This window comes from Zootermopsis nevadensis, unplaced genomic scaffold (genome assembly GCF_977971745.1).
Source record: "Zootermopsis nevadensis isolate Lab colony 2312 unplaced genomic scaffold, Znev_1.0 Znev_ptg000020l, whole genome shotgun sequence".
Lineage (NCBI taxonomy): Eukaryota > Metazoa > Arthropoda > Insecta > Blattodea > Termopsidae > Zootermopsis > Zootermopsis nevadensis.
Window position 1 is genome coordinate 8,471,517 of NW_028259152.1, and position 24,266 is coordinate 8,495,782.

General features: G+C 38.2%; 1 protein-coding gene across 1 annotated transcript in view; it reads right to left on the bottom strand.

Annotated features, from left to right (window-relative positions):
• LOC110835370 (inactive tyrosine-protein kinase Dnt) overlaps positions 1-22,143 on the bottom strand; it is a 170,400-nt gene extending 148,257 nt beyond the window's left edge. The window contains exon 1 of the mRNA XM_022075512.2: positions 20,089-22,143. Within this exon, the coding sequence (XP_021931204.1) occupies positions 20,089-20,212 (124 nt within the window). The 5' untranslated portion in view covers positions 20,213-22,143. The remainder of the gene's footprint in view (positions 1-20,088) is intronic.
• Between the last annotated feature and the right edge of the window lie 2,123 nt (positions 22,144-24,266).

The window sequence follows — 24,266 nt, forward strand, 5'->3', positions numbered from 1 at the left end:
ATTTTCATTATGTTATATGTAGTAAAAAATATTGCACACAGTGACTACTTTAAAATTATTTGACACTTGGAAAACGAGGAAGAAGGTAACATTAAGATGAATTTTAGGAAGATGGATTGTGAGAATGGAAAGTGTGTGTGTGTGTGTGTATATATATATATATTATTTTTTTATTATTAGTGTTCAGGTCCGTTTACTCGGCAGATGATTCAGAAGTGGTTTGCCATTGCCTTCTTCTGTATGTAAATGATGATGAATGTGAAGTAATTGTTGGGATGCCACGGAGAAACCGGGGAAGCCCCGGAGGAAAACTCCGTGATACCTGGACCACGGCCTTGCCCAACACAAGTTATAAATTTGTACACCACCGGGAATCGAACCCGAGACCCCAGGATTACAAGGCCAGCGTTCTAACCGCTAGACCACCGTTGCGGTCATATTCATATATATATATATATATATATATATATTTTATTTACCCAAATAAATGCCTCACTGGGCTTGATACGGGCCCAGCTTATGATAACCTTAACTGAAAGACGTTCCTTGAGGTACGTACTCATCCGGTCAAGAATTTCACTGCATTTTTAAGAAACCTAAAAGTTTATTACGATGTTCACAGAATCCAACAGTTGGTCCATATCCTGAACCATTTCCTATCAAATGATCCGTTCCAATGAAAGACCGTTGTGATGCTTGGTAAAACGTTGTGCGATGTGTTGGTCCTACACACAAGCGCCAGCCTGTAGGATAGCCCCTTATCGGCCGTCAGCGCCTTCTCATTCGGTATATTTACAGCTGTCCTCCATATCTGGAGGCCGTCTCCTTTATTCGCAACTTTAAGACGCGCCATGTCATTGTGAAGATACTAAACACGGAAATAATAGTCTCCAAATCCAATTATTGCTATCAGGTCTAAACACGCTTATTTACGGTATAAAAGTCTGTGGCTTTACGTGATATAAAGACAAGAGATGTCACAGTCACGCACATTGGGCATTTGATATGAAATATTAATCGTAAGGTCAATTGTCATAGTTAAGTTGTCAGAAGTCTCCGGAATTTTCGTTAGATGTCCTAGAATAAAGAAAGGATAAGTAACTGTTTAATCGGCCTCAAAAAGTATTAAATGATGGCCTTCGACTTTCAAATTGATCGTCTAATTCTCCTTTGCATAAATAAAATGTTTATGGAGGTTACTAAAACACAGAAAACACTAACGGAGAAGCTTGTAGTTGCTCAGATAGTAAGGAATTTCTCCACCTTATGTGAAATCCAATGATTTATAATCGTGTTCATAAGAGCAAGCCAAAATCCCTATTTTGAAGATTTCTGTCTTCTGGGTTGTTGCGCTGTGTAGTCTGGTCGATGTTTACCAACGTTTCTGAGGTCATACTGCCTCTGCCCTGATGACGGAGGCAGTATGACCTCTGAAACGTTGGCAAACATCGACCATACTACACAGCGCAACAACCCAGAAGACAGAAATCTTCATACTCACCGCTGTGAAAACTTCAAATCTTATAAATAAAATATATGACTTACGCAGTACAGCGTAATCATTCATGACAACACCAAGTCTTCATTTGTAATAAATAAACCCCAGGCCCAATGATGAAAGCAAAATTATAAACAAAGCATTTGGAAACACTGCATACTCCAAAGATGATTACCGATTTCTGATGTGGACAGTAATGATTGCCATGTATTAGTGACGGTGCATTCTCTCGGGACAGCAACAAATGCCTACAGACTGAATGTAATAAAGAAATGGCGGCGGCGCGTCATAGCAGGCAACTGTTATAATTAATGGCGTCGGTCTCTTCGGGGAGAAAAACATCTGAACGGTCTCATGAGCGCACTCGGTCCTGTGTAATAAAGGAGACCTCTTTGTACGGTAACAGAAGAAAAGAAATGAAGAATACTTTATCTGACGCGGCTTGAGAATTAAACACGTGTGTCTTCTGTTCTTGGAAACATAAATTCACGTAAAATAGAATTCACGATTCCAATCTATCTGCAGCCTGGAAAATGCATTCGATATAATCTTAACTTGCTTCAGGACAAGTAATCGGGCAACCATTTGGCGCGCTAAGACAGCAATCTTAACGCCATATACAGAGTGATTCAAAAGGTTAGGACCAAACTGAAGGAGCGTATAGAGGGACTCAGATAGAACAACTTTTGAATAGGAATCCATGTCCTCCGAAGTTATTCTGAGTCAGTCGAGGCCATTGAAGGTAGGTAAGTCTGATAACATACCGCTGAAATAATCGTACTTTGCTATTCTCCAACTAGCTTAATTTTGTTTTTTATTAATGTACAAGGATTACATTAGCAATCTTACAAACCAAATTTAAAACAGGTATGTTATCAGACTTCCCTACCTTCAATGACCTCGACTGACTCAGGATAACTTCGGAGGACATGGATTCGTATTCGAAAGTTGTTCTCTCTGAGTTCCTCTATACGCTCCTTCAGTTTGGCACTAACTTTTGAATCATCTGTATAAATGTTCAATTTATTTGGGTCTCTGCCAAAAGGAGGTCCGCAAACAAATTGAAATTCGAAAATTATATTTAGCGTTTGTTAAGCTGTAGGCCAATGTATTTATTTACCACAGCTATGAATGTTACGTTTCTTGAAAATGAGCCACATTTGTAGTTTTTCATTCTCATTCAGCGACTGAATAGTGTTGATCATAATTTTTACATTGCATTTGTTTTCCCGCGTTTCGCTGTGTTAAGAAATAGTTCTTACAGTTGTCTGATCTTCGATCCAAGGAGCACAGCCACTTGAATTGATGAGGATGTAGCACCACGCATATGGAATGACGTAGAATTATGTGTCTCGTGTAACTCTCATTATTTCAGGAACCTGTTAATGTGCAAAGCCAGAGCGTCCTACTTGGCAGAAACAAATTATGAGCATTTCGTATCACTTTGCTTAAGTTTTAAGGGAGAGAGAATAGACTCAGCGTGGAAATGTCAGTCTGCAGTCTGCAGGAAAACTGAACATTCTGCGAGAACATGATGATGTGCCTCCATAGGGACGAGCGTTCTCTTTCTTTCTTCCTTTTCTTCTTTATTTTTGTGTGTTTGTTTTTCCTCTTTCCTTCTTTCTTCTTTATTCCTATGTAGATCACTTCTTTTTCAAAGTTTAGTTTGCCATTTGGTTAATTTATACCGACATGACGGCCGAGTTACCACTCCTGATTCGTAATTGGGAGGTCAGATTTCAAATCTAAACCCTAATATCGGTCAGGTTGACAGGTTTCTTCGTAGTTTTCCTCTTTTCGAGCAGGAAAATGCCGAAATACAGAGCGTTCACTGACAAAGTAGGACGCTTCAACCTCACTATATGCCCATATTCCTTCAAATTTGTTTTACTCGTTTTCACATCATTTCTTTACTTTATTTTTTGCTAATTGTATAAATTCATCACGTCAACGTATCGTTCATTCTGTATATCACATGACCACGTAATTTTAGATTCCACTTGCATCTTTTGAGGTTTATTTCTTCCATTATAATAACCACGTCTGTTTTCCAGGACTTGCACGTACGCTGCTTCAGACCAATCGTAGAATTAAGAATAAATTCGCGATTAGCTTAATGTTCCAAGTTTCGCCCCCCGCCCCCTTAGGATTATCAGTGGAACTTAATCAGGCCTGATTCATGAATCCCACGACGTGTTTCTAACGCCAGTCAGAGCAAGAAGGGTTTAAATGCACTCAACATATTCCACATTGAGAAGACAGCAACAGTAGTCGAAAATTGTCGAGTTAAATAATGGTCCTATTGAGATAAAAAAACAAAAAGTTTAAGTTCATTGTGCACACCGAGCAATTCACTTCTTCATTCCTAAAGCGCTGATAAAAATTCCATAACATATTCCTTTCCATACTCTTCATTTTAATCTGAAAATACACAAGCCTTTTTTCATAGCAGTATATGAAATAGGTCGGTCGCCGAGTATTCGCGAGATTGATACTGAAAAGTATTTGCTTCTTTGCGATTTACATGGGAGGTAATATATTTTTGATAAATATTGTTTTCGACCTTTCATATCTAAAAATTACTTTTATATGTGAATAAGATTTTTCTCGTTCTCTGTTACAATTACTGCGTTCTGATTTTAGGAAGCATCCTCAAAGAAATTATACCGACTGTAAAAGTAAGTATAGACCCTACGCTGTGCAAAGGTGTCATAAAAGTTGCCGCTGCAGCAAGGCGAAGATCTAAATTGATCGTCGCAGTTAAGTAGTTTCATATAAGGTAGTTTCCGCATTCCATTCTGGACCTGGAAGCTGGCTATCCTATGAGATGGATTTCCCCGGTCCCTCCATGCACATTTGGCGGTAGTATCTTCAAATTACTGTCGCTTTATTATATATTCTTTTAAGTTTATAATTGATTCTGCGTCTTCCCCTCTATATGACCCATGTAGTTCCGAAGAAGTCTATAAATTATCACTTTGCGAGGTTTTCAGATCAAAACTACGAAGCTTTGCAGCGCTAGGAAACAATTATAAAATTTTCTCTCTTAATGTATAGAAATATAATTTCATTGCAAACGATGATCATGTTATTTGTGGACCTTAGAATTATTTTCCACCTTGGTATTGCTGGAGTTAAACAAATCGTTTTAAAATTTAATATACTTTCCTTGTTGAATTTTAGAAAAAATAAACATGATTAATTCTGTTTGTACATTTTCACGGTACATTTCCTTTGGTTAAAATATCATATATGCTCACTTAGTTTCAGCTTTAGGGAGACGATGGTAGATCTTCTTCTTGCTAACTTTGTCAACATCCAAAGATATTCAGCACAATAAGCAAATGTTCCTAAGTGAGATTTCATGTTCATAGGACTGAAAGGGTTTTAAAAAGTTTCATAAATAATTATCTTCTTTAGCTTTAGTGAATCTGGCCTCAGGCCTGTACAGATTCGGAAGGCAATCTGAAGCTATCAATCCTTAGATATTCTGTAGGACTTCTTGGACGGATAATCGGCATTTCAATGCCTCTACCTGCATACAGCAAGACAACACAGAGAAGCACAACGCACAGGAATATCTCCAACGGGATTCGAACCTGCGTTCCCAGAATTCGACCGCACGTATCGCAGATATTGTAATAAGCTAACAAATGTAATAGTTGAAGTATGTTCCAATAACAGTCACGCTTATGCAGAGAACTGGAATTACGTTCTGATGGTGGCGTCTGTGGTAGCAAGTAGTGCAAATGAGGCTGTGGCGGGGTCTGGTGGAGTATGCGTTTGGCGGGAAAATTAGTCACCGTAGACTTCCTTCGCTCCCCTGTAGGCCAGTCTGTCTGTCTGACAAGTAAAGTAGGAACTGTGTTAACAAGAAGGGTCTACTGTTTCTTGGCGTAATCGGCCTTGTAGGGGCTGCAGTCAGGCAAGGGTCGTGTTCTTATCGTTCCCGCGCCGGATCTGTGCTGAGAAGGTTTACCCAACTGTATCTGATGCTGTTCAGTGCATGAATGTCGCACCCCTTGCTGGAGCAGCGAGAACCCAAGAAAAGGCCGGCTACGGGCCCAGCTGAATGTCCCGCCGGCTTAAATTCTTTCGGGAAATTTCTTTTATTACAGCTACTGTGGGATGCCGTAGTGCGTGTCAGTTCGATGTGTTGTTAATATAAAGACGCGTGTAATTTTTTAATTTATTTTACTTTATTCTTAGGTTATATTATTTAGAGTCGAGAAGAATTGGAAGAAAATTATGTGGGTGTGTTCTGTGGTCGGTATTCGCCAGAAGGACTGAGGTAATACAACGACAAATTCACGAGAATCCGTGCCTCTTCCTCAACAGGGTACCTTCCTATTACAAGACAGATGTGATACGACTTTAATCATCCTGTTTGGTGAGATTTGGTTTCAACGGCGAAATATACACTGGAGTTTTTAATTGAAACAGAAATCAAAATTTTGCTTGCCAAACTCTTCGACGAAACAAGGTTAACACTTACTTGAAGACTTAAATATACTTTTATGTTGATACTTAATAAGAATATTTATTTTAATCGGTTCAGTCGCCCTATCTAATATTACCTACGGCCGAAGGACCCGTAGGAAGCTTTCGCCTTTTCGTATTTTACTGAACCTTTCCGTTTCTTATTTATTATCCGATGTCTTCCAGAACCAACCTACAGATTTATTTTAACCCTTGCAAAATTTTAATTATATGCGCTTCTTTAATGCTACTGAATCGTCTTGCAAACCATTTCTCTTTTAATGTGAAACAAGTACCGCTATAAAACATTTACTTTACAATATCATTGAACCTTCATTCGATTTCTTCGAATGATACCTAATTCGGAATAACTCTGTTCTTGAACATGACTGTCTTCTAGGATGTTGCACCGTATAATCTGGCACAAGTTTACCGACATTGAAGAAGTGCTTGATGCACCCATTAACAGCGCCCTGATGATGAATTCAGTAAGCACTTCTGCAACTTCGATAAACTTCTACCAGACTACGTGGCGTAACATCCTAGAAGACAGCCATCTTTAGACTCACCGTTGCGATAACCTGAAATCTCAGCTGTGTTTCGTTTAAAAATAAAAGGAGCCGAGACTAAAGAGCCTTGCTGATGGATGCGGAAAAGAGGAGCTGAAGAATTTCGTTCGGTGTTCTGAGTGAGAAAGAGACCATCAGCAGTAGAAGGATGCAGACTCGGGAAATCAATATTACCTCGTCGCAAAGTGTTCTAATAACGTAATATATCACGTGGATGCTATTTTACCGCGTGTCACGTTGAATATATAAAGGCGTGTAGCAAATATTAAACTAATAACAAGCAAGGGGCGTATTAATTTCGTAACTCCTGAAGCGTTTTGAATAGTCCTCTCATCCTCCCATTACCTTGCTTCTATCGTATATGAAATCAAGACAAGGATCAAAGCACGGATATGAGGAACATATAAAGATACTGAAGTTCGAGAGACGTTGATTGTTCTAAATTCTAAATCAGTCTAAAGCAAACTGTGTCTACAGTTACTGTTAAAGTATTAACTGACGGGGAAAGTTGGATTGATTAACGCACTGGATGAATGTTGCGGAGACAGGCTAATTGATTGATTTCTGGGAGCTACAATCTTCTGGCTATTAACTATGTAACTCACTAATCAGCTTATTCACTGATAGACAAAGACTCGCGTGTTTAGTGACTGATTAGTTTATTTATTCATAGTCGGATTATATAGTGGCAAATAAGAGATTTGTTGTTGATTATGAATTGGATTGGATGCTGAAAGACGAGGATGCCGGCTGTTACTATTTCCTATCGTCGTATTTGCGTTAAGGGACGAATGTAAATCACGCGTAATCGGAAATGGGAACTCCAGATTACAAACCGTTTGGACGTGTCGCTATTTAGCTAAACTTCGGCTTGAAAAGGAAAGGAAATTCTTTCTTTTTACACAGTGAACGGTGCAAAACTCACAAACAGATTGTGTGGGCAAAATACAGAGTTAGTGGTTTTAGAGCGGGATTTGCCTTTGGAACATCTGCGTACGTGATCTTTATTGATCTTTCGTTTCAAGTGATCCAGTGATCTTAACGTACTAGTGATTATGATTATTAACAACCAAACAGTATCAGACAATCCAGTTGAAATCCTCGTATTCTTCCTACAGTACCAGTAAACCGATTATAGGAGCCCTGATTACGTAACAGATTTAGCATCGAGACGCCACGTCACCGGAAATTCCAGTCCGGCACGACAGACACGCATCACGTGATAAAGAAGAATAAACCTTCGATCCCGTTCCGTTCCCACGAAACGTATCATTTATTAAAACTTGGTTCTGAAGTCAGGTGATGGCGTAGGCGCTGGCCAAGTCTGTGCTTGGTTCGTACGTATTTCGCCGACGAAGGAAATAGTAATTCATGGGGAACTAAAAAGAAAATCTGTCTTGTATTTTACTAACTTTTAAACTGTCAACAATGATGAGATTAGAAATATTTGTATATATTATCATTCGGACGTCCTGAAATTTATTTTCTCACATATAACACCGTAAATCAATAATCAGAAATTAAGTGGAATGGATTTTCTTATAAGTGCTGTAATCTACTCGGTTTTGATCCCAGAATAACCTACATGGGATTCATGGCGGACGAAGTTGTTAGAATTTCTCGCTGTTTATCGCTATTCTACCGTTGCTTTATGCTCATGCTGGCCTTGTAATCCTGGGGTCTCGGGTTCGATTCCCGGCGGTACCCGAATTTATAACTTATGTTGGGCAAGGCAACACGGAGTCTTCCTCCGGGGGCTTCCCCGGTTTCTCCGTGGCATCCCAACAATTACTCCACTCACACACAAAAGAAGGCAATGGCAAACCACTTCTGGATCATCTGCCAAGAACGTATATGAACAGGTCCCAGTCCGAGAAAAGGATGGAAGGATCCTGTTCATATGGACCTGTCGTCAGACAGAACACTAAATAATAATAATAATAATAACCAACAAATAAAGTGTGCGATTTTTCTAACCAAACAGCGGGTTATCACACATATAGCTCTAAGTTAAGCTCGCATTTGGATAGTCTTGGAGTAATGATTTCGTTTTTTTGGTTTACTGTAATCTACTCACTTACACGTTAAACCCATTAGTTATTCACATTCCGGTTGTCACAGCATAAGAATGGATGGAAAGGTACTGTGAACATATTAAGATAAATTTAAAAGAACAGGTACTGAAACAAATTCCGTTGATATATATATGACTATTGTGAATTTCTGGTCGCGGCTGGCAAGTTAAACTTTCCTCACGCGAGCTGAAGACCGTATTTTTTTAAGCCCTGCTGGTAACTTGATGAGGTCGAGGTCTCTGGTTATGTTTGCTTGGATCACAGAAAATAAGCGAAAAAGGAAATGTAGCCAATGAAAACGAGTTTCGACTTTGTGGTTGTCTTTAATCTAGCCCGGGTCTTGACGTGACCTCATGCGAATTCTGGAATGAGGAACTTGAACTTGTAGTTTCAAACGGAAAAGTTGCATAAGTGACAGTAAATTCTGTATGAAAAGCCTGAAACAGGAAATGGAAGTTATGTACGTTTGGGATATATATATTTACTTCTTACACAGTGTTAGTTTTGTTACTCTACAATTGCTACATTCCAAAGACAGTGTGTGTATATATGTTTTAATATGTAAAAGTATAGTAAAATAAAGACGTGAGTCCTCATGAGTGACAGTGAATTCAGAAAAATGATTTAAGCCAGGTAAAATATATCAGTGTCTCCAGACGACAGACTGAAACTCATTAATCATAATAAACATAAATTTCATGATTTGCTTCTACATTACCAACTTACATGATAAATCTACTTTAAACCAATTCATTTATTCATTTTCTTCTTTTTGTCTTCCTTTATCTTAGTTTGTTCATCTTTTCTCCGTCTCTTTTCTGTGGGCCGACTTTGATTTTATTTCATTTTCCCCTCTTCGTTTGAGTTAAAATCGTATGTACCAGTTAAATCTCTCCGGACAATTAGCCTTAGAGACGCAGCGCTTTAAACGAGCGCCCATCTGTCTCTGGATACTATACCGAGCTTTGTTTCCACCTTGGTACAGGAGAGGTGTTCAATTACATTAGTTCTCAGGTACTTCTGAAGATGTTAGATACAGGTATGTTGTAACTTATTACATGGTACACGGTCTTATAAAAATATAATACTCAAGTGCTTAAGATATTAACTCTTCAATGAAATCCGAAGACTGATTAGTTTTCGTAGAACCCTTAGATTTTACCCTATTCTGAGCAAGCTGAATCCATTCTAAATATTCACATAGTATTTATCTGAAATCCACTTTAACATGCATGTTTTTTTCTTGAATTCTAGAAGGAATTTAAATTTTTTTACATATGCAATGTACACGAAAGCAAATTCCCATCCATCTTCTGTGACACCCAATAATTCATTACCGTTTTCACAGGATTCCGTCACTGGACTCAGTAGGCCGTGAAATAGAATTCGAGTCTGGTGCCCGGTTTGACATTTTGTAATTTTTTGTTTTACGTCCAACTATCAAACAGGAAGCTGAATACTATTGGGCTGCCCGCGAATCATCAACAATCCATGTCTTCAGACCTCCCGTTCCAGCCGCAAACTTGAGGACGCTACGTGCTGAGTTGACAGGAGATCCGCATTTAATCGAAATAGGTTAGATCCACAACGTTCCACATTGAAAAGTACTTTTGCTTGTACTTGGAGCAAAGAACGCATAAAGATATATTTGTGTGATATTTTATAATGCTTCATTTGCGTGTGAATGTTTGTGCTAGAAATGTTAAAGCTCTCTAAAATAAATGGACCGTAAACTGCACAAACAAACGACGTGTGAGAAATTCTCTGATAACAAAGTATAATTTTGTAACAAAACAAGTTGCTATGTTTACACCACGATGCGGATTCTGTGTCGGAAATACGATAACAGAATCTGGTTTTAAAATAGTCTATAAAATACTGTGATAATAAATACGTGACCGAGATGGCATAGGGGTGTGTACAGAGATGAGGGTTTTACAGCTATCTGTTGATTTTAGTATCAGGTGGAACGAATGGTTTATAAAGAGACTAAGACGGGACTCTACCATAACACCCTAGGTGTTAAGTATTGTGACTTTTTTGTTTCTGAAAATTTGTTGTCACTAAGACAAAATAAAGAATATATAACCAGGAAATTGTATAAGGAATACATGAAATTTTGGTGTGGCAAAACAAAATAACTCTTTGCTCTAGGACTTTCTTCAAAAGCTGATCAAGAATCTACCTGCTTCTATGAAACCCGAAGATTCACAAAAGCTCGTCATTGGATTCCGTCCTGAACTGGTTGCATTGAATCGATCTCTTATTTTCTCCACCATCAGGTCGATGACCCATCGCCCTGATAATGGAGGCACCAAGGATCTGTGAAACGTTGGTAATCTTCTAACATATTACACGGCGCAATAGACAGCTGTCTTCGTACTGAGTCTAGACAACCTCTAATCCTACGATAGAACTAGTTCCCATCTCTAAATCGTGATTTTTCTTGGAGAAATTCCCTAGTATTCCTGCCGGGAATATAAACTCAGAACTCTCCAGTTTATAATCGCAAGAAAATATAAACGACCCAGAATTAGTGGCGCCGATTCGAATTGCATCTGACACAAATTCACGTCGCTTGTACTGCTTTTGCAATTCAGATATCATGGACGGAATTAACTGTGGGATATTCCAGGCGTCTCACGGGCTGGTTAGTGCGGTTTCACACGAAATCTCTGAAAATTGAGCAATAACTTATGAAACACATAGACCGATGTTATCTAGGGAGAAATACAATGAAACAACCCGGCATGAAAATGCACAGTGCTTCATGGCTATTTTATTTCACAGTGGCAGTCGATTTTTTTTCCCTGGATCTTATTTGTATGTTGATACTGTGTGACGCAGGTAAACAAAGCTCTAGTCAAAAGTCAAGGCCTTGCTTGCCTGAACTTAATCATAAAGAAATATCATAACTTCGAGCTATAAGCAAAGTTGCCAGACATAATTACTTTGCATTTTATAGTTATTTGATGTTTCTTTACAGTGTCCTGTAGAATGGTTATTCACACCACTAAGCAGCATAATTATATAGTCAGTATATTTATAGTCCTGAGTCCTTCCAGGCTTATTCCTGGTTAGTAACTTAAGATATGACATGACCGCTTACTTACATATCTCTTAAATTCATTACTTGTTAATTATCATATCATCCGACACTAAATACTCAGCGTCTACAAATACATATAAATATGAACATTAGCATTCTCTGTAGCCATTCAGACTAAAGTATACTTAAAATTCCACGTTTAACAGAAAACTTGAAGTTACTTTAACACGAAAAGAAACGCTACTCAAAATCAAAAAGGGAAGCTGAACCAGCAAGGAATGCATAAATGTTTGAATAGTCCAACATCCATTTGTCGCATTTAAAATAATGCGTTTATGTCAACGATAATGTATGGGATTATTACGGACGCAAAAGGAAGCGGTCGTGGACTATTCCATAATTTAATTCTTGAACTGAGGGAAAGATTAAACTGCTGACTGTTCCTTGGTTTCAGTATGAACCGAGATACCTGTATTCAAAGCTGACGTGTTAACTGCCATACCTTGACAGTCGATCTTTCTCCTGTGGTCGACAATAAAATTAAAAGCGATTTGTGCCAAAGTGTAAATTCTGCCTGTGTCAAATCAGCTGCTAGTAGCTGATGAACTGTTGCCAGTTGTTGTAAGTGAGTGAAAGAAACAGCGAAATGCAAATCAAATAACCTCTGTGGTTAAGCAGCTCGCCTTCGAGGGTGGAGTTGCAGTTGTAAGAATTCTTACTTAGTCTTGACACTAAATGGGGGTGAACGGCTGTTTCGAATCACAAACATTGGTCTATATTGGATAATTCCCAATGAGTATTTTATATTCAATAAATGTCACTAATTTGATTCTACACAAAAGTCACTAGGCCAATTATAATTATGTTTCATGGCGACCGTACATGTTTTGACACCGAATGTGTCATGTTTAGGTTTTCACGCTTCTTCACATTGTCCTTGAGTAAAGAGACCACATCCATTGTTCAGAAATTGTATTGAATGAACGCAGATTTAAGATGTCGCGTGTGATATTTCAGGTCAACGAATATGAAGATGGCTGTCTTGTGGAATGTTTCACAATGTAATCTGGTGGATTTTGGCCGACGTTTCAGCGGTTCTTTCTGCCTTTCTTATGATATAAGACAGTAAATATCTCTGAAACGTCAGCCAATGTCCACCAGATTCCACAAGACAGCCATCTTCATAGTCGTCACTGCGAGAATCTCAATTCTCATCTCTTTCCATGTTCGTATATAGAAAACTGAAATACCTACATGCATCTGCAAATATATTTATTTAAAAAGAAGAGTTTTCTCTTTGACATGTTCTTCAAACCGAGCTTTAAAAGCATTATTCAAATGGTTCGAATGCTTTTGCATTTCTTGTTCATCTTCACTTTGCTGAGGAGAAAATTCTTATACTGCCTGTCGAAACGATTGAGGAATACCAGGACTTTATATCGCTCCCTTGGGACTTCCCGGTCTCTGAACACAAAACAAAACACTGTAGTCGTCTCAGTTTCCTGTTGGCATTCCCCTGAAGTACTCTGACGAACTACGGGACGGATCGAATGCCAGTCCTGCAAGTAAGCTGTGGGCTTTTAGAGGTGACCTAACAAAACTCGATTCTCATCCTTGGATCCAAATGTTTACCTGATCGCTTTGTTTTCAAACATTTCAGATTTGTGACTTTTTCTCAGGGCAATAAGACGTTTCGTACCGTATAAAACAACTGGAAACATTGGTTTGTATTTTGGAACGTTGGTGTAATGTTAAGAAATAATATTATCAAACATTTTACGTATTTATTCCTCTGATTTAATCATGAACCTCATTTACATTTGTTATTATTCTCAAATACTTTGTTATATTTTTAACAGTCTGTGTTTTCAAATTATTTATTTATTGCCTACTTTTTCTGGTACCTTTTGCAAATTTTGGTTTCGTGGTTTATTACGTATATTTATTTATTACATCAGTTTATTTTGTATCCTGCTAAAATATTTTGCATTAATCGACAGGCTATAACCCGTAGGATTTGAGGTTTACGTGGCGGTGAGTCCAAAGATGACTGTCTTCTGGGCAGTAGCGCCGTGTAGTCTGGTACAGGGTAAACTTCTATACTGACTACATGGTGCAGCAACACAGAAGACAGCCATCTTAATGTAAATCTTTGGCGCCTTGAAAAACTAAAAACGCAGTATCGAATCCCAATTACGGTATTAATGCATTTCCGTTGTGTTGCCCTACCTTACGACTGGCCGATCCCCCAAATATAAAGTTCCGTAATCAACTCATGGAACATTGCCTTTCTTAAAAATTATAGTTACAGACTTGGTGAAGAAATATATGGAATTATATAGCAATTAATTCCCTGTGTTAACGAAAACCCACCCAGTTCAATCCAGCGAACACAACTCTGAATCATCCGGTTCCATTAAAGGCGGGGAAATGTTTTAGCAATTGGCCAACCGTCAGCTTCTAATGAGGTGCCCTACTCTATGTAATTAACAGATTCAGTATCATCTCTGCAGCTCACGCGAGGGAAATTTATTCGAAACAAGAGGATAATTTACTAAAACTTATTAGTGGAAACATGTTCACACATTAGGCTTGCTCAATTTTTTATAAAAAAATGGTCATTAATGAGATATTTGATGCGGATTTTATTTCTATAATTTCGCGTTAATTTCAGTTGTTGTAAGTAGCATGAATCTGTCCTAGTGTTCATCAGTAAAACGTTTCCTTCTTCTTGATTTCTGTTATTATTCTTGTTCAACTTACAGTTTCTCATAGCGATAGGTGCTACATAATACTAATTACAATAAAATAGCATGTTATTTTATTTGCAGTAACTATGTGTCATCGTAAACAATGTTACAAACATGTGTGGGCCTTACAAAACATCGGTGTTCTGCTTGCAGGCCGCAAGCTGAGAACCCCTGCCTTAACACGTTCCCGTTAAGAACAAGAAGGAATCAAACAGGTTGCTGGAGGCTTGTTATATTCAGGCAATTGTTACAATAACAACCACACACTGAGCAACGCGATGCGCAATAAATTACATTGTCATTTGGCAGCACTGCGCATTTCAATTTAAAAGTGTAACGGATTTATAATGAGTGGCGTGTTGCGTGTTTGAGAGATGACGTCACGTGAAATATATTACACATGCAGAACTGCATGTTAGCCGAGTTAAACTTTAGCTGAGCAAACAAACAAATTAACGCGAGGAGCTTAAAAACCAAGTGGGATATCCATAAATTGAATGGACACGTTGCTTGCGGTTATCGGACGAATAGATTGCAGGACGGGGAACAATAAATCAAACAACTTGGGGCATCCAGCGGAATACAGGTGACCACAATTCACGCCGTTAACAGTTCCCATGCTCCAAACTGTACAGGTACGCTGCTTTTGACTGGTCGGTAATGTTTGTATATCTTTAGAGAATGGAGTTGATACCGGGGCTTTGAGTCTCTTGAAATAAAAGTTCGTTTCAAGTCCGTTTCGGCGTTGTAAGAGTTGGAAATGGATTCGTTTGTCAAATTTCTAAAATTAAAACAGATTTGTCAGGACAAATTAATTTTATATACCCGGTTTTCCCTTTAACGAGACCAATTTGACAAGCTTATTATCTTTCTGATGAAAATCGAATGAGTTGAACATACTGCAATCTTGTGTTAATTTTAGCACTGAACTATATGAATGAAGCAACCTTGACTGCCATTAGCAGGCAGGAAATTGCTCGGATTGGTCGTAGTATGTTGGAAACCGGAGATGACGAGCTGATTGTCGTTTTGTATACGGGTTCATAATGATGGGGTTTGGGGTGTGACTAATGCAGGGATGCTAGTGTTACAGGACAATCGTTGCCATTCCCCTAGGGAGACTTACAGGGCTGGACTCATGTCTAATCACAACATGTTAGGGCATGAAAAATAGTACAGAATTGTTTATCTAAGGAAGAGAAATCTTGTGGCTGTTCAACACACAAGACAGCTGGCTTGCAATTAACAGGTCCGCAAATAGGATTCCATCGTTAGTAATCATGATTAGATTCGTGCCGTTGTGGTTGATGGCTAGATGAAGACACTTGGATATTCCTGATCTCAGCCGCCTGACAAATATGAATATAGGAATCCATATTTTAAAAGAAACCGCTCAAAGGGCAGAATTTCCTTTATGATGGCGAAGATAAATATGACAGCTTGACGTGGCATTCGAATCACGATTGTAGTATATTGTGCAGCAGTGATTAACGGACATGGTCTCCCCTGCGTGCGACGTAGCAAACTCTAGCTCGACGGAAAATTGTAGACCTGTCTTTATTTCAATTCCAAGCGTGGAAACGTGAAGTTGCATGCCTGTAGTGGTCAGAGTATATTCTAGTAGACCAACGGCTGAAATAATCGTCAGATGATTAACTGGCAATACAGAGCAATTGACAATGCGCCATGCAAGAACGTGACTTTCGTTTAACGCTGTTTCGAATCCGACAGAACGGAGCGCTAATTAGAGGGATCGTCAAATGGCGACTGTAGTACAGGACTGCACAAAGGGTTTACTTTGCCACAGCTTCGTAAATGGGAAGGAATTCGAAAAAAAAAACAATGCTACATCCGATTGCTCTAATTCGAGATACCAAGATATCTGAATCACCACCACCACCAATACCAGACATTATCTTTCAATTATATTAAACATGTTTGTTTCCGAAGCAGACGAGCTAAGCAACTTAGGTTTTATGTTCTCTTCGAGTATGAAGTTGACTGTCTTTTGGGATGTTGCGCCATGTAACTTCGCATGTAAATTTTCTGACGTTTCAAAGGTGCTTACTGCCTCCAGCATCATCGCCCTGATGAAGTTTTGTAAGATCCACGTACAGAAGTTTCCATTCACGGATTATTCATATTTAGCTGATCGGTTGTTAGTCGGATAAAGTCTGATAGGTCAGCTCAAGAAATATCCAAAACACTTGTTCTAGATAATATTAAATAAGGCAATGGGACAGCATCTACTAAATCTGCAACAGATGACAATCTTAGCGCGCAGCTGGGAGATAGAATCTAACAGACCTGTCTCAGATACGACTACAAGAAAAGAGACTAACAACCCTGTAGCAGACAAAATTAAATGTGTCACTACGAGATAACATCCATAGAAGTTATCCCGGTGCCATTGCTACATCAAATCAAATATCCATGTTTTAGATACGATCTGACACGTCACTCCCAGATAAAATTTCGCCAACTTCTTACAGATAAAATACGTGATTCGTTAACAGGATAATATTCAATATAATGGTCGCATATAAATCTAAAGCTTGTAAAGCCAAAATTTAGTCTCACGTAATCCAACTCTCGTCTCATAAATTCGAGTATTTTTATTTCATAATTCCAACACTCTTATCTCATATAAAATAAACCACTGGTGTTTTATAAATACTGATATGAAAGTTTGTAAGTCTTGTCTTATATTCAGCAAAGTACGGGTCTCATATCCAGTCCAACACCCTTCTCAATCGTCTTATCAAAAATCCAGCGTTCTTTTCTTATACAATTCAATGTACTTGTCACGTATATAATCCAGCAATGTTGCCTCATAAAATGTATCAGGCATGAAACAGAACAAATCTAAGGCATGTTATTCAGACGAGTCAGTATGCGCAAACAACATTAACGAGGTACCAGACTTTGTCTCAGTCTAATTCTGGCGATCGCCTCAGATGAATCCACCACTTGTGCTATATAAAATCCAACAGATTTATTAAGAGAACGAGTTCTATAAATCTGCCTTACGTGTCACAGTCAATGTGGACAGACATCACTAAAGAGACGTGTCAAACTGAGTAGATGAATAATACATGCGAGATATCTTTGGAATAGGCAATCGCTGTGGACACCCGTTTATGAGGTGACAGTGGGGGAAGAGTGTGTGCGGTAATGAGACTGCATGTTGTGATGTATAGGGGTTGTTCTAGGCTTATAGGGGTGTAAGGCGAGCTTTGTTTAGTGGCGTTGGAACTCACGGGGAGACGAGAGCTCGTGGTTAATGAGAAGGTGTTAGAGACGGTGTGAGGCGAGATGCAAAGAAGAAAGAGGGCTGCTAATCGAAACCAAGGGAATGCAGATAAATTTGTGCAGTAATTTAATGAGGGGGAGGGCACGATTTAGATGCCACTGTCCGCGTTTATAACGCAGACGATCACTTTGGTTTTATCTGGTTTTCTCTACAAATGCGTGAAGTGAAAACTTTGTACGGATGTCATCGGTCTGAATACACTAAACCTAAAGGATTTTGATTAAATATCATTTTGGGGCCGTATAAAGTGTACATTGTAGAATTTATGAAATCATAGCCCTCGGTAATCCTGCGTAGTAAACCTACACTTGACACGAATTCGTAATTGACCTTCATAAAAATTGTACGTGACATGATATCCTCGTGGCGATGAAAATGTCGATTGGCTTTTTCAAGTATTACGACGCTCATTAGTCTTATAGTTGATTACAAACATTGAAGATGGAGGCGGTACGTTGCTTCGAAAAGTTGGTAATCACTTACAACACTTCAGAATGTCGTAACCCGGCAGACCACAAAATCCTTCTGAAAAAAATGCTTATCGTTCATAGAATTAGCCTTCTCATCATCCAGTGTCCCATGTTAGATTTCTTGGCCTGTTCGGACCACAGAACGCATTGTACGCGTCAGTTTACGTGGCGGTTTCTTTAACAGTTGCAATTTTGGATCGGCTCGTGACGGTTTGGTTTATTGCAACGGTGCGGCAAGGTGGATATTCACCGATCAAAAAACATTTCTAGCAGCGGTGTCAGGTCTACACTTCTGAATAAAGGAGGAATATTATTACTTTGCTTGTACTGAGCAGAGCAGAGCACCTCTCTCTCTCCCTACCCCTCTTCTGTAAGACGCCAAGAAAAATGTCGCGGGGCATTATAATCGATTTGTTCGTCTGAATTTGGCCTGTGAAGGTGCGAGATTCAGGGGATATGAGAACAGCGTGCTGAGAATATTCGGACCTAAGAGACAGGTAATAAAAGGAGAATGAAAAGCTTCAGAGTTCGTAATCTTCGCCACGTATTGGGGTATACAAATCAATGAGAAGATGAACGGGGCAACTGGCAAGCACGGGAGAAGCGATAAATGCTTATGTAAATCGACGTGTGAAATGTGAATGATAGATGCCACTTAGGAGACCTAGGCGAAGAGCCGAAGATAATGTTAAAACGATTGTTAGGAAATTGTGAACTGCTGGATTCATATAGATCAGTAACAGAACACAAAATATACATTCGGGTTCCGAAAAATGACAAAAATTTCTCCAGCAGTTGAATGACTTCGATCTCTCAATAAGGAGTCTGATTCTTGGAATCAGCATGGTAATTTCCGTAGACCTTTTTTTTAATCCGTTCCCCATGTTGGTTTTACTTTGATGTTCGTTTTCCGTACCGTTGATCTCCCGTTTTTAAAATGTAATAAGTCCAGCTGTGTCCTATAAATTCTGCCCTCTTTCATAGGTAAAATATATTTAATATTTCTCTTGAGTGTTCGTTTTGCTGCTTGTCGTATAACATCATAACAGCATGTGACAAGAATGTTGTTTAAAACTTTTAATTATCCTGTCTTTCTCTTATCACCCATATTTCACAACCATACAAATCTGTTAAAATCATTACTCTTTTATAAAACATTATGTATACTTTCGAGGTGTATTAGTTATACTGGTACCATACACAGAATTACATCTCTGATGTATTACTGGTGTCATTTTCATGATTATGTGGCATTTTGTACCATAAATAATTAAAGTTTGTGATCTTTTCAGAATTTCTTTCCCTATAAACGTTTTTATCCGATGCCACAATCTGCATTGCATTTGAGAACCACAGATCCTCATTACATTTAATTGGTAAACAAAAAAAATCTCGATCGTATGTAGATATCTTCAGTTGCTGTTTGAAACATAGTTAAATATGCTCAATATTTAAGTATATACAAAGAAAACAGAACATTCATTTCTCGCTGTGAAAGTTGTTTAGCTGTAGCTTTGCTGTCTGAAAGAATGCAACAATGATTGATGACGTATGCAGAAACGCAAGTGCTCTTTTCATGAATACTGATAATGAGATAAAATTTTTGCTCCTGTTTAGATCATCGAAAAGAACTCCAAATCCAAAGGCGCTCCTAAACACAGCAATGACTATGTCATCTTCCTTACCATTAACAGTAAATAGGAAGTATGTCTGAAATATATAATATACATATCCACACATAAGCCTTTTTAACTATTAATGTAATTACTACTGTGGTTAATGTGTCAGTTTTTAAATGGCACATCAACGCACTGACAGAACACAGTAAATTTCTGCATGCATCGTACAAACGTTTCGAGATGTGTGAGTGGGTTCTAATACTCACCTAGTAGCTTCCTGACCTCTTCCTGGCTAATGAACAGGTTCAGGTGACTTTTGACACCACTCAAGGACCACAGGGTGGTCAGTAACATGGCGGGCAGTAGTACCAGCGACCACAGCCGGCCCATTGTTACTGCATCATGATGTCACTTTGTTCATTCATGTTCGTATCATGTCTCATCAGCTTGATGCACGAGGACTTCGCCGACACTTTCTTAGTTTCGAGTGCATAATGAATCTGTCTGAAACCACCGTTTAAATTGTGTAAAGTTGGACGCGGTCATAAGTTCTAATTAATCACTCTCTTCCTCACTTTCATTATTATCGAGATGTATTTTTGTTAAATGTTGAATGGAATGGACAATTTTGAAGTTACTCCTAACTTAAAAATTATTCAGTTAAACTTCAAAAAAATTGTGCACAAAAATTGAGTTCTTGTAGTCGGATTACGCACGATTTACTAAGATCTGCAACATTTTCAATTAAATTAGAACAAAAAACTATTTAATATGCGTTTTTATGTTTTCTGTAAGAGTGTTAAAACAGAACACAAAATAATTTTAAGTTTTGAAATGTTCAGATATCCAAAATTTGAGAATATAATTAGCTTCGTTGTGAAACATTGCCTACATTATCACCTTATTCTCTTCTGATAAGTCAGTCATGTACTTCGTCAGTAGAGTAATGAATATAGGCATATATCGCAACACAATATTGAGCTTTCAAAGAACGTTGACACATTTACTTAATGCCCCATTACAGCAAAAGCTAATTGAAAGGACGGTTAGTAAAAACAACACTCCTGAAATAAAATGCTTTTTATTATTAGTGGACTGTTAAATTTTTATGGTATCACTTAGCGTCTGAATTCGTGATGAATTTATGAGGTGATTAATACCGACTTTTATAACCCAGCACGCAAGTCGCCAAAAAAGTACTCGTGTTAGCAAAAATCTACAATCGGCACAGCTTCACCGTGGTAGCATACATATGGGTGACTGAAATAACATACGAAGATTAAAATCGGTGGTTATATATTAATCGTTGCCATGGTAATTTACTGAAAGGTATTATACATATCTTTCGTCATAAAACACGTGCATGGATGAAATTCTTCCTCGCGTTTTATTCGCCCTACACTAATGAATTATTCACTTGTTTTCATATGTCCTGTACCACGCTTTCAGCCTTTATTTTCTCTGTTCGTTTACGTCGTGTTTTAATAAAGGTATTAAATTTTGTCAGATGTTAACAGCTTCTGTGATGTCATATGTTTGTTAAGTTACACAACAGTTCCTTTATTCAAAAGAGAGATACCTGGTCGATTCAAACGCGTGTTCATGCTAATGATGTATTTTAAACTGCCTTACTGTGGCACAAAGAAAACGTGGCGAGAATGTAAAGCATGCTCGTTTGCAAACGTAGATGAATGTCTTCGAAACACAAGGCCGATCTTGAAGTTCTTTGGAATGTAATATTCAAGACCTTCGGCTTTATTTGATTCCGTTTCCAACAGATTAACGTCGCCACACTTCTGTGTCTGTAGTGAAATCAAAGCTCGCCTAATGTCGGTTCGAAATCATGATACACTCGAAATGTATCCTTTGTGAAGTGAAGTGTTTCAAAGAGGATAACAGCAAGCTCAGTATACGTAAGTAGTGGCATAAATAAACTACTTTGTCAATGAACATACAAGACGAAAGGTTTTAGTTTGTGAGGTTATGTTTGTAATTTTCATCCGTTTCTATCATTTAAAATAAAATTTATCTTATTTTGAAGGAAAATTACAAAGATGAATAGGATATAAAATTATTAATACACATTAACATTGCGTCTTCCAATAGCGACGTAGAATTTCGTGTGAAAGAAAAAAAACGGGCCTGGCGCTTATGGATATCAGATTGATGATGTCACTTGCCCAGTATCTCGAGGTTTTTAGTCCGTGCAGCGAATTGACTGACACCAACTGAACAACGTGTATCACTGGCTTCAAGTGGACTCGCAACGCGTGACGTCTGACTGTCGCTCCCGCTATGACGCTACTGAGGGGAAGCAACCCTAGAAGTCTGGGACGACCCCGGGGTCTGTGCGCAAGTCACTATCGGCTATTCAGCTACCTGCAGTCCAACCTCGACACGACGCTGACATAACCAAATTCCCTGAACATTAATAATATCAGAATACAAATATAAATCGCCCTGATGATGGAGGCAGTGAGCATATATGAAACGTAGATCAGTTTCTACTAGACTACACGGCGGCAGAAGACACAGATTTTTTAATTTAATTTTGATCTCTGTTTGAAGCCTACTTCTCAAACTTTATTTTGTAAAATTTCTCAGTAATGGCTCATTTTACAAAATATTATTATTCTGTGTCTTTAACCTAAGACTTTTAATTTTATGCTGCCATCTTCTCGTGCTTTTTCGAAACTGTCTGTTTCACTGAGAATTTCACACCGAATCGCATGTATCATTTAACCATGCGTACTACATGTGCCGCCTAAGTAATCAAATATAAATTGAAGGATAATATTAGAACGCGTATTAGAATAATAAGCGAAGGTATGGACTGGATTCTATTAGTTCAGGACAAGTAACGGTGACGGACTCTAGTGAACACTGTAATAAAAATTATAAGTTCTTAAGAAATTTCTTTCTACAAGATCCCTCAATCTCATAATAGAGGTAAATGGTCAGTTTTGGAGGCCAGTCGGAATTATTGGTAAAGAGATGCCGCACCCTGAATTCGAATTCCGGCCCCTCTGCGAATAATTGTCGTTGCACATTGTCTACTTTATGTCCGAATTTATTGTTGGATTCTCGTACAAATGGAAAGCAAATTTACAGTCATTTTATTCCTCTACCCTAATGACTGGACATGTTAGTACGCATAAAAGTAATTGAATCTCTCATCAGGGAGTTCCGAAAACTCCACTGTTTTTTGTTGTTGTTGTTTACATTGGAGCACGAGATGAAGATTTAAAGTGGGCAAATGTAAATTCCCACATGATAATTGTTATAAAATATCAGAATAGACATTGGTATTCTGAAGTATATTAATGTATAAATAAATAGACATACATGTTTGAATAATTATGTTGGGTTTATTATGTAATGTAAAACATGCTACTTCCCTTTAATTTTGTGTATATATATATATATATATTACAGGTAGAAGACTTGTTTTTATATTTTCATGAAACTTGTTCATTCACTCTTACGAATAAAGAGATAAGTGGTGGCGAAAATATTTGGAGGTATGAAGTAGCAAAACAATGGAAAAATTCATCAGATTTTGAGTGTTTAGTCTACTAAATGCAACAAAATTTAGTTTAATCCCATACATGTTTATATCGCACTGTTAAAAATATTTCATGAAGGGGAGATATCAAATGGAGTTGTAAAGTGTTCACTCTTTAAACACAAAATATTATCCCGACTTAACAGCGGGGTTTCCTGTACCTAGTTATTAGAAAAATAGTTGGCTGCCTGAGTGACGGATTGGAATGCGGGTCGAAAGAGTGACTGCTGACTCTTTGGAACAGAACCTTATCCTAGATGTCTCTCGATATTCAGTTATTATGACACTCAAAATTGACCCAAGTCACCACAAAACCCCACCACTGGTTGTCATCCTGAGTCAGTTCAAATTACCTGACATCCTTACAATTATATTTCTTTCGGAGTTTCGTTTTTAATATTGTCCTTACATCTGTCCTCCAGATTCCAGTTGAACTCTTTCCAGGTGGATTTCCCGTTGAAATATTTATGTTCGTTTTGCTACCCCACGAACGTGTTATATGTTCTACCCATCACACCGTACGTAATTCGACCTCTGTAACACTGTACCTAGACTATATATTACAACAATGGAAACTTGCCTACTTCTAAGATTGTTGAATGATGCAGTATCAGCCTGAGATGCTGTGTGGAGTCGGGTTGGGTGAGAGAGAAATAGTTACTCTGTAAGTGTCGACAGAATATGCAAATCGTATCTTTCGGGATCTTACCAAAACTCCAGATAAATTCAGACCAGAAGAGACGATATTTAAAGCGATATATATATCGTCAGTACCAATAAAAGCGATAGATGAAGTTTATTTCTTGATTCATTTAACGACTGCTTGTCAACTGATTAGGTTATATACTGTCATCGTTTCACTCTAACTCCTATCAGAAT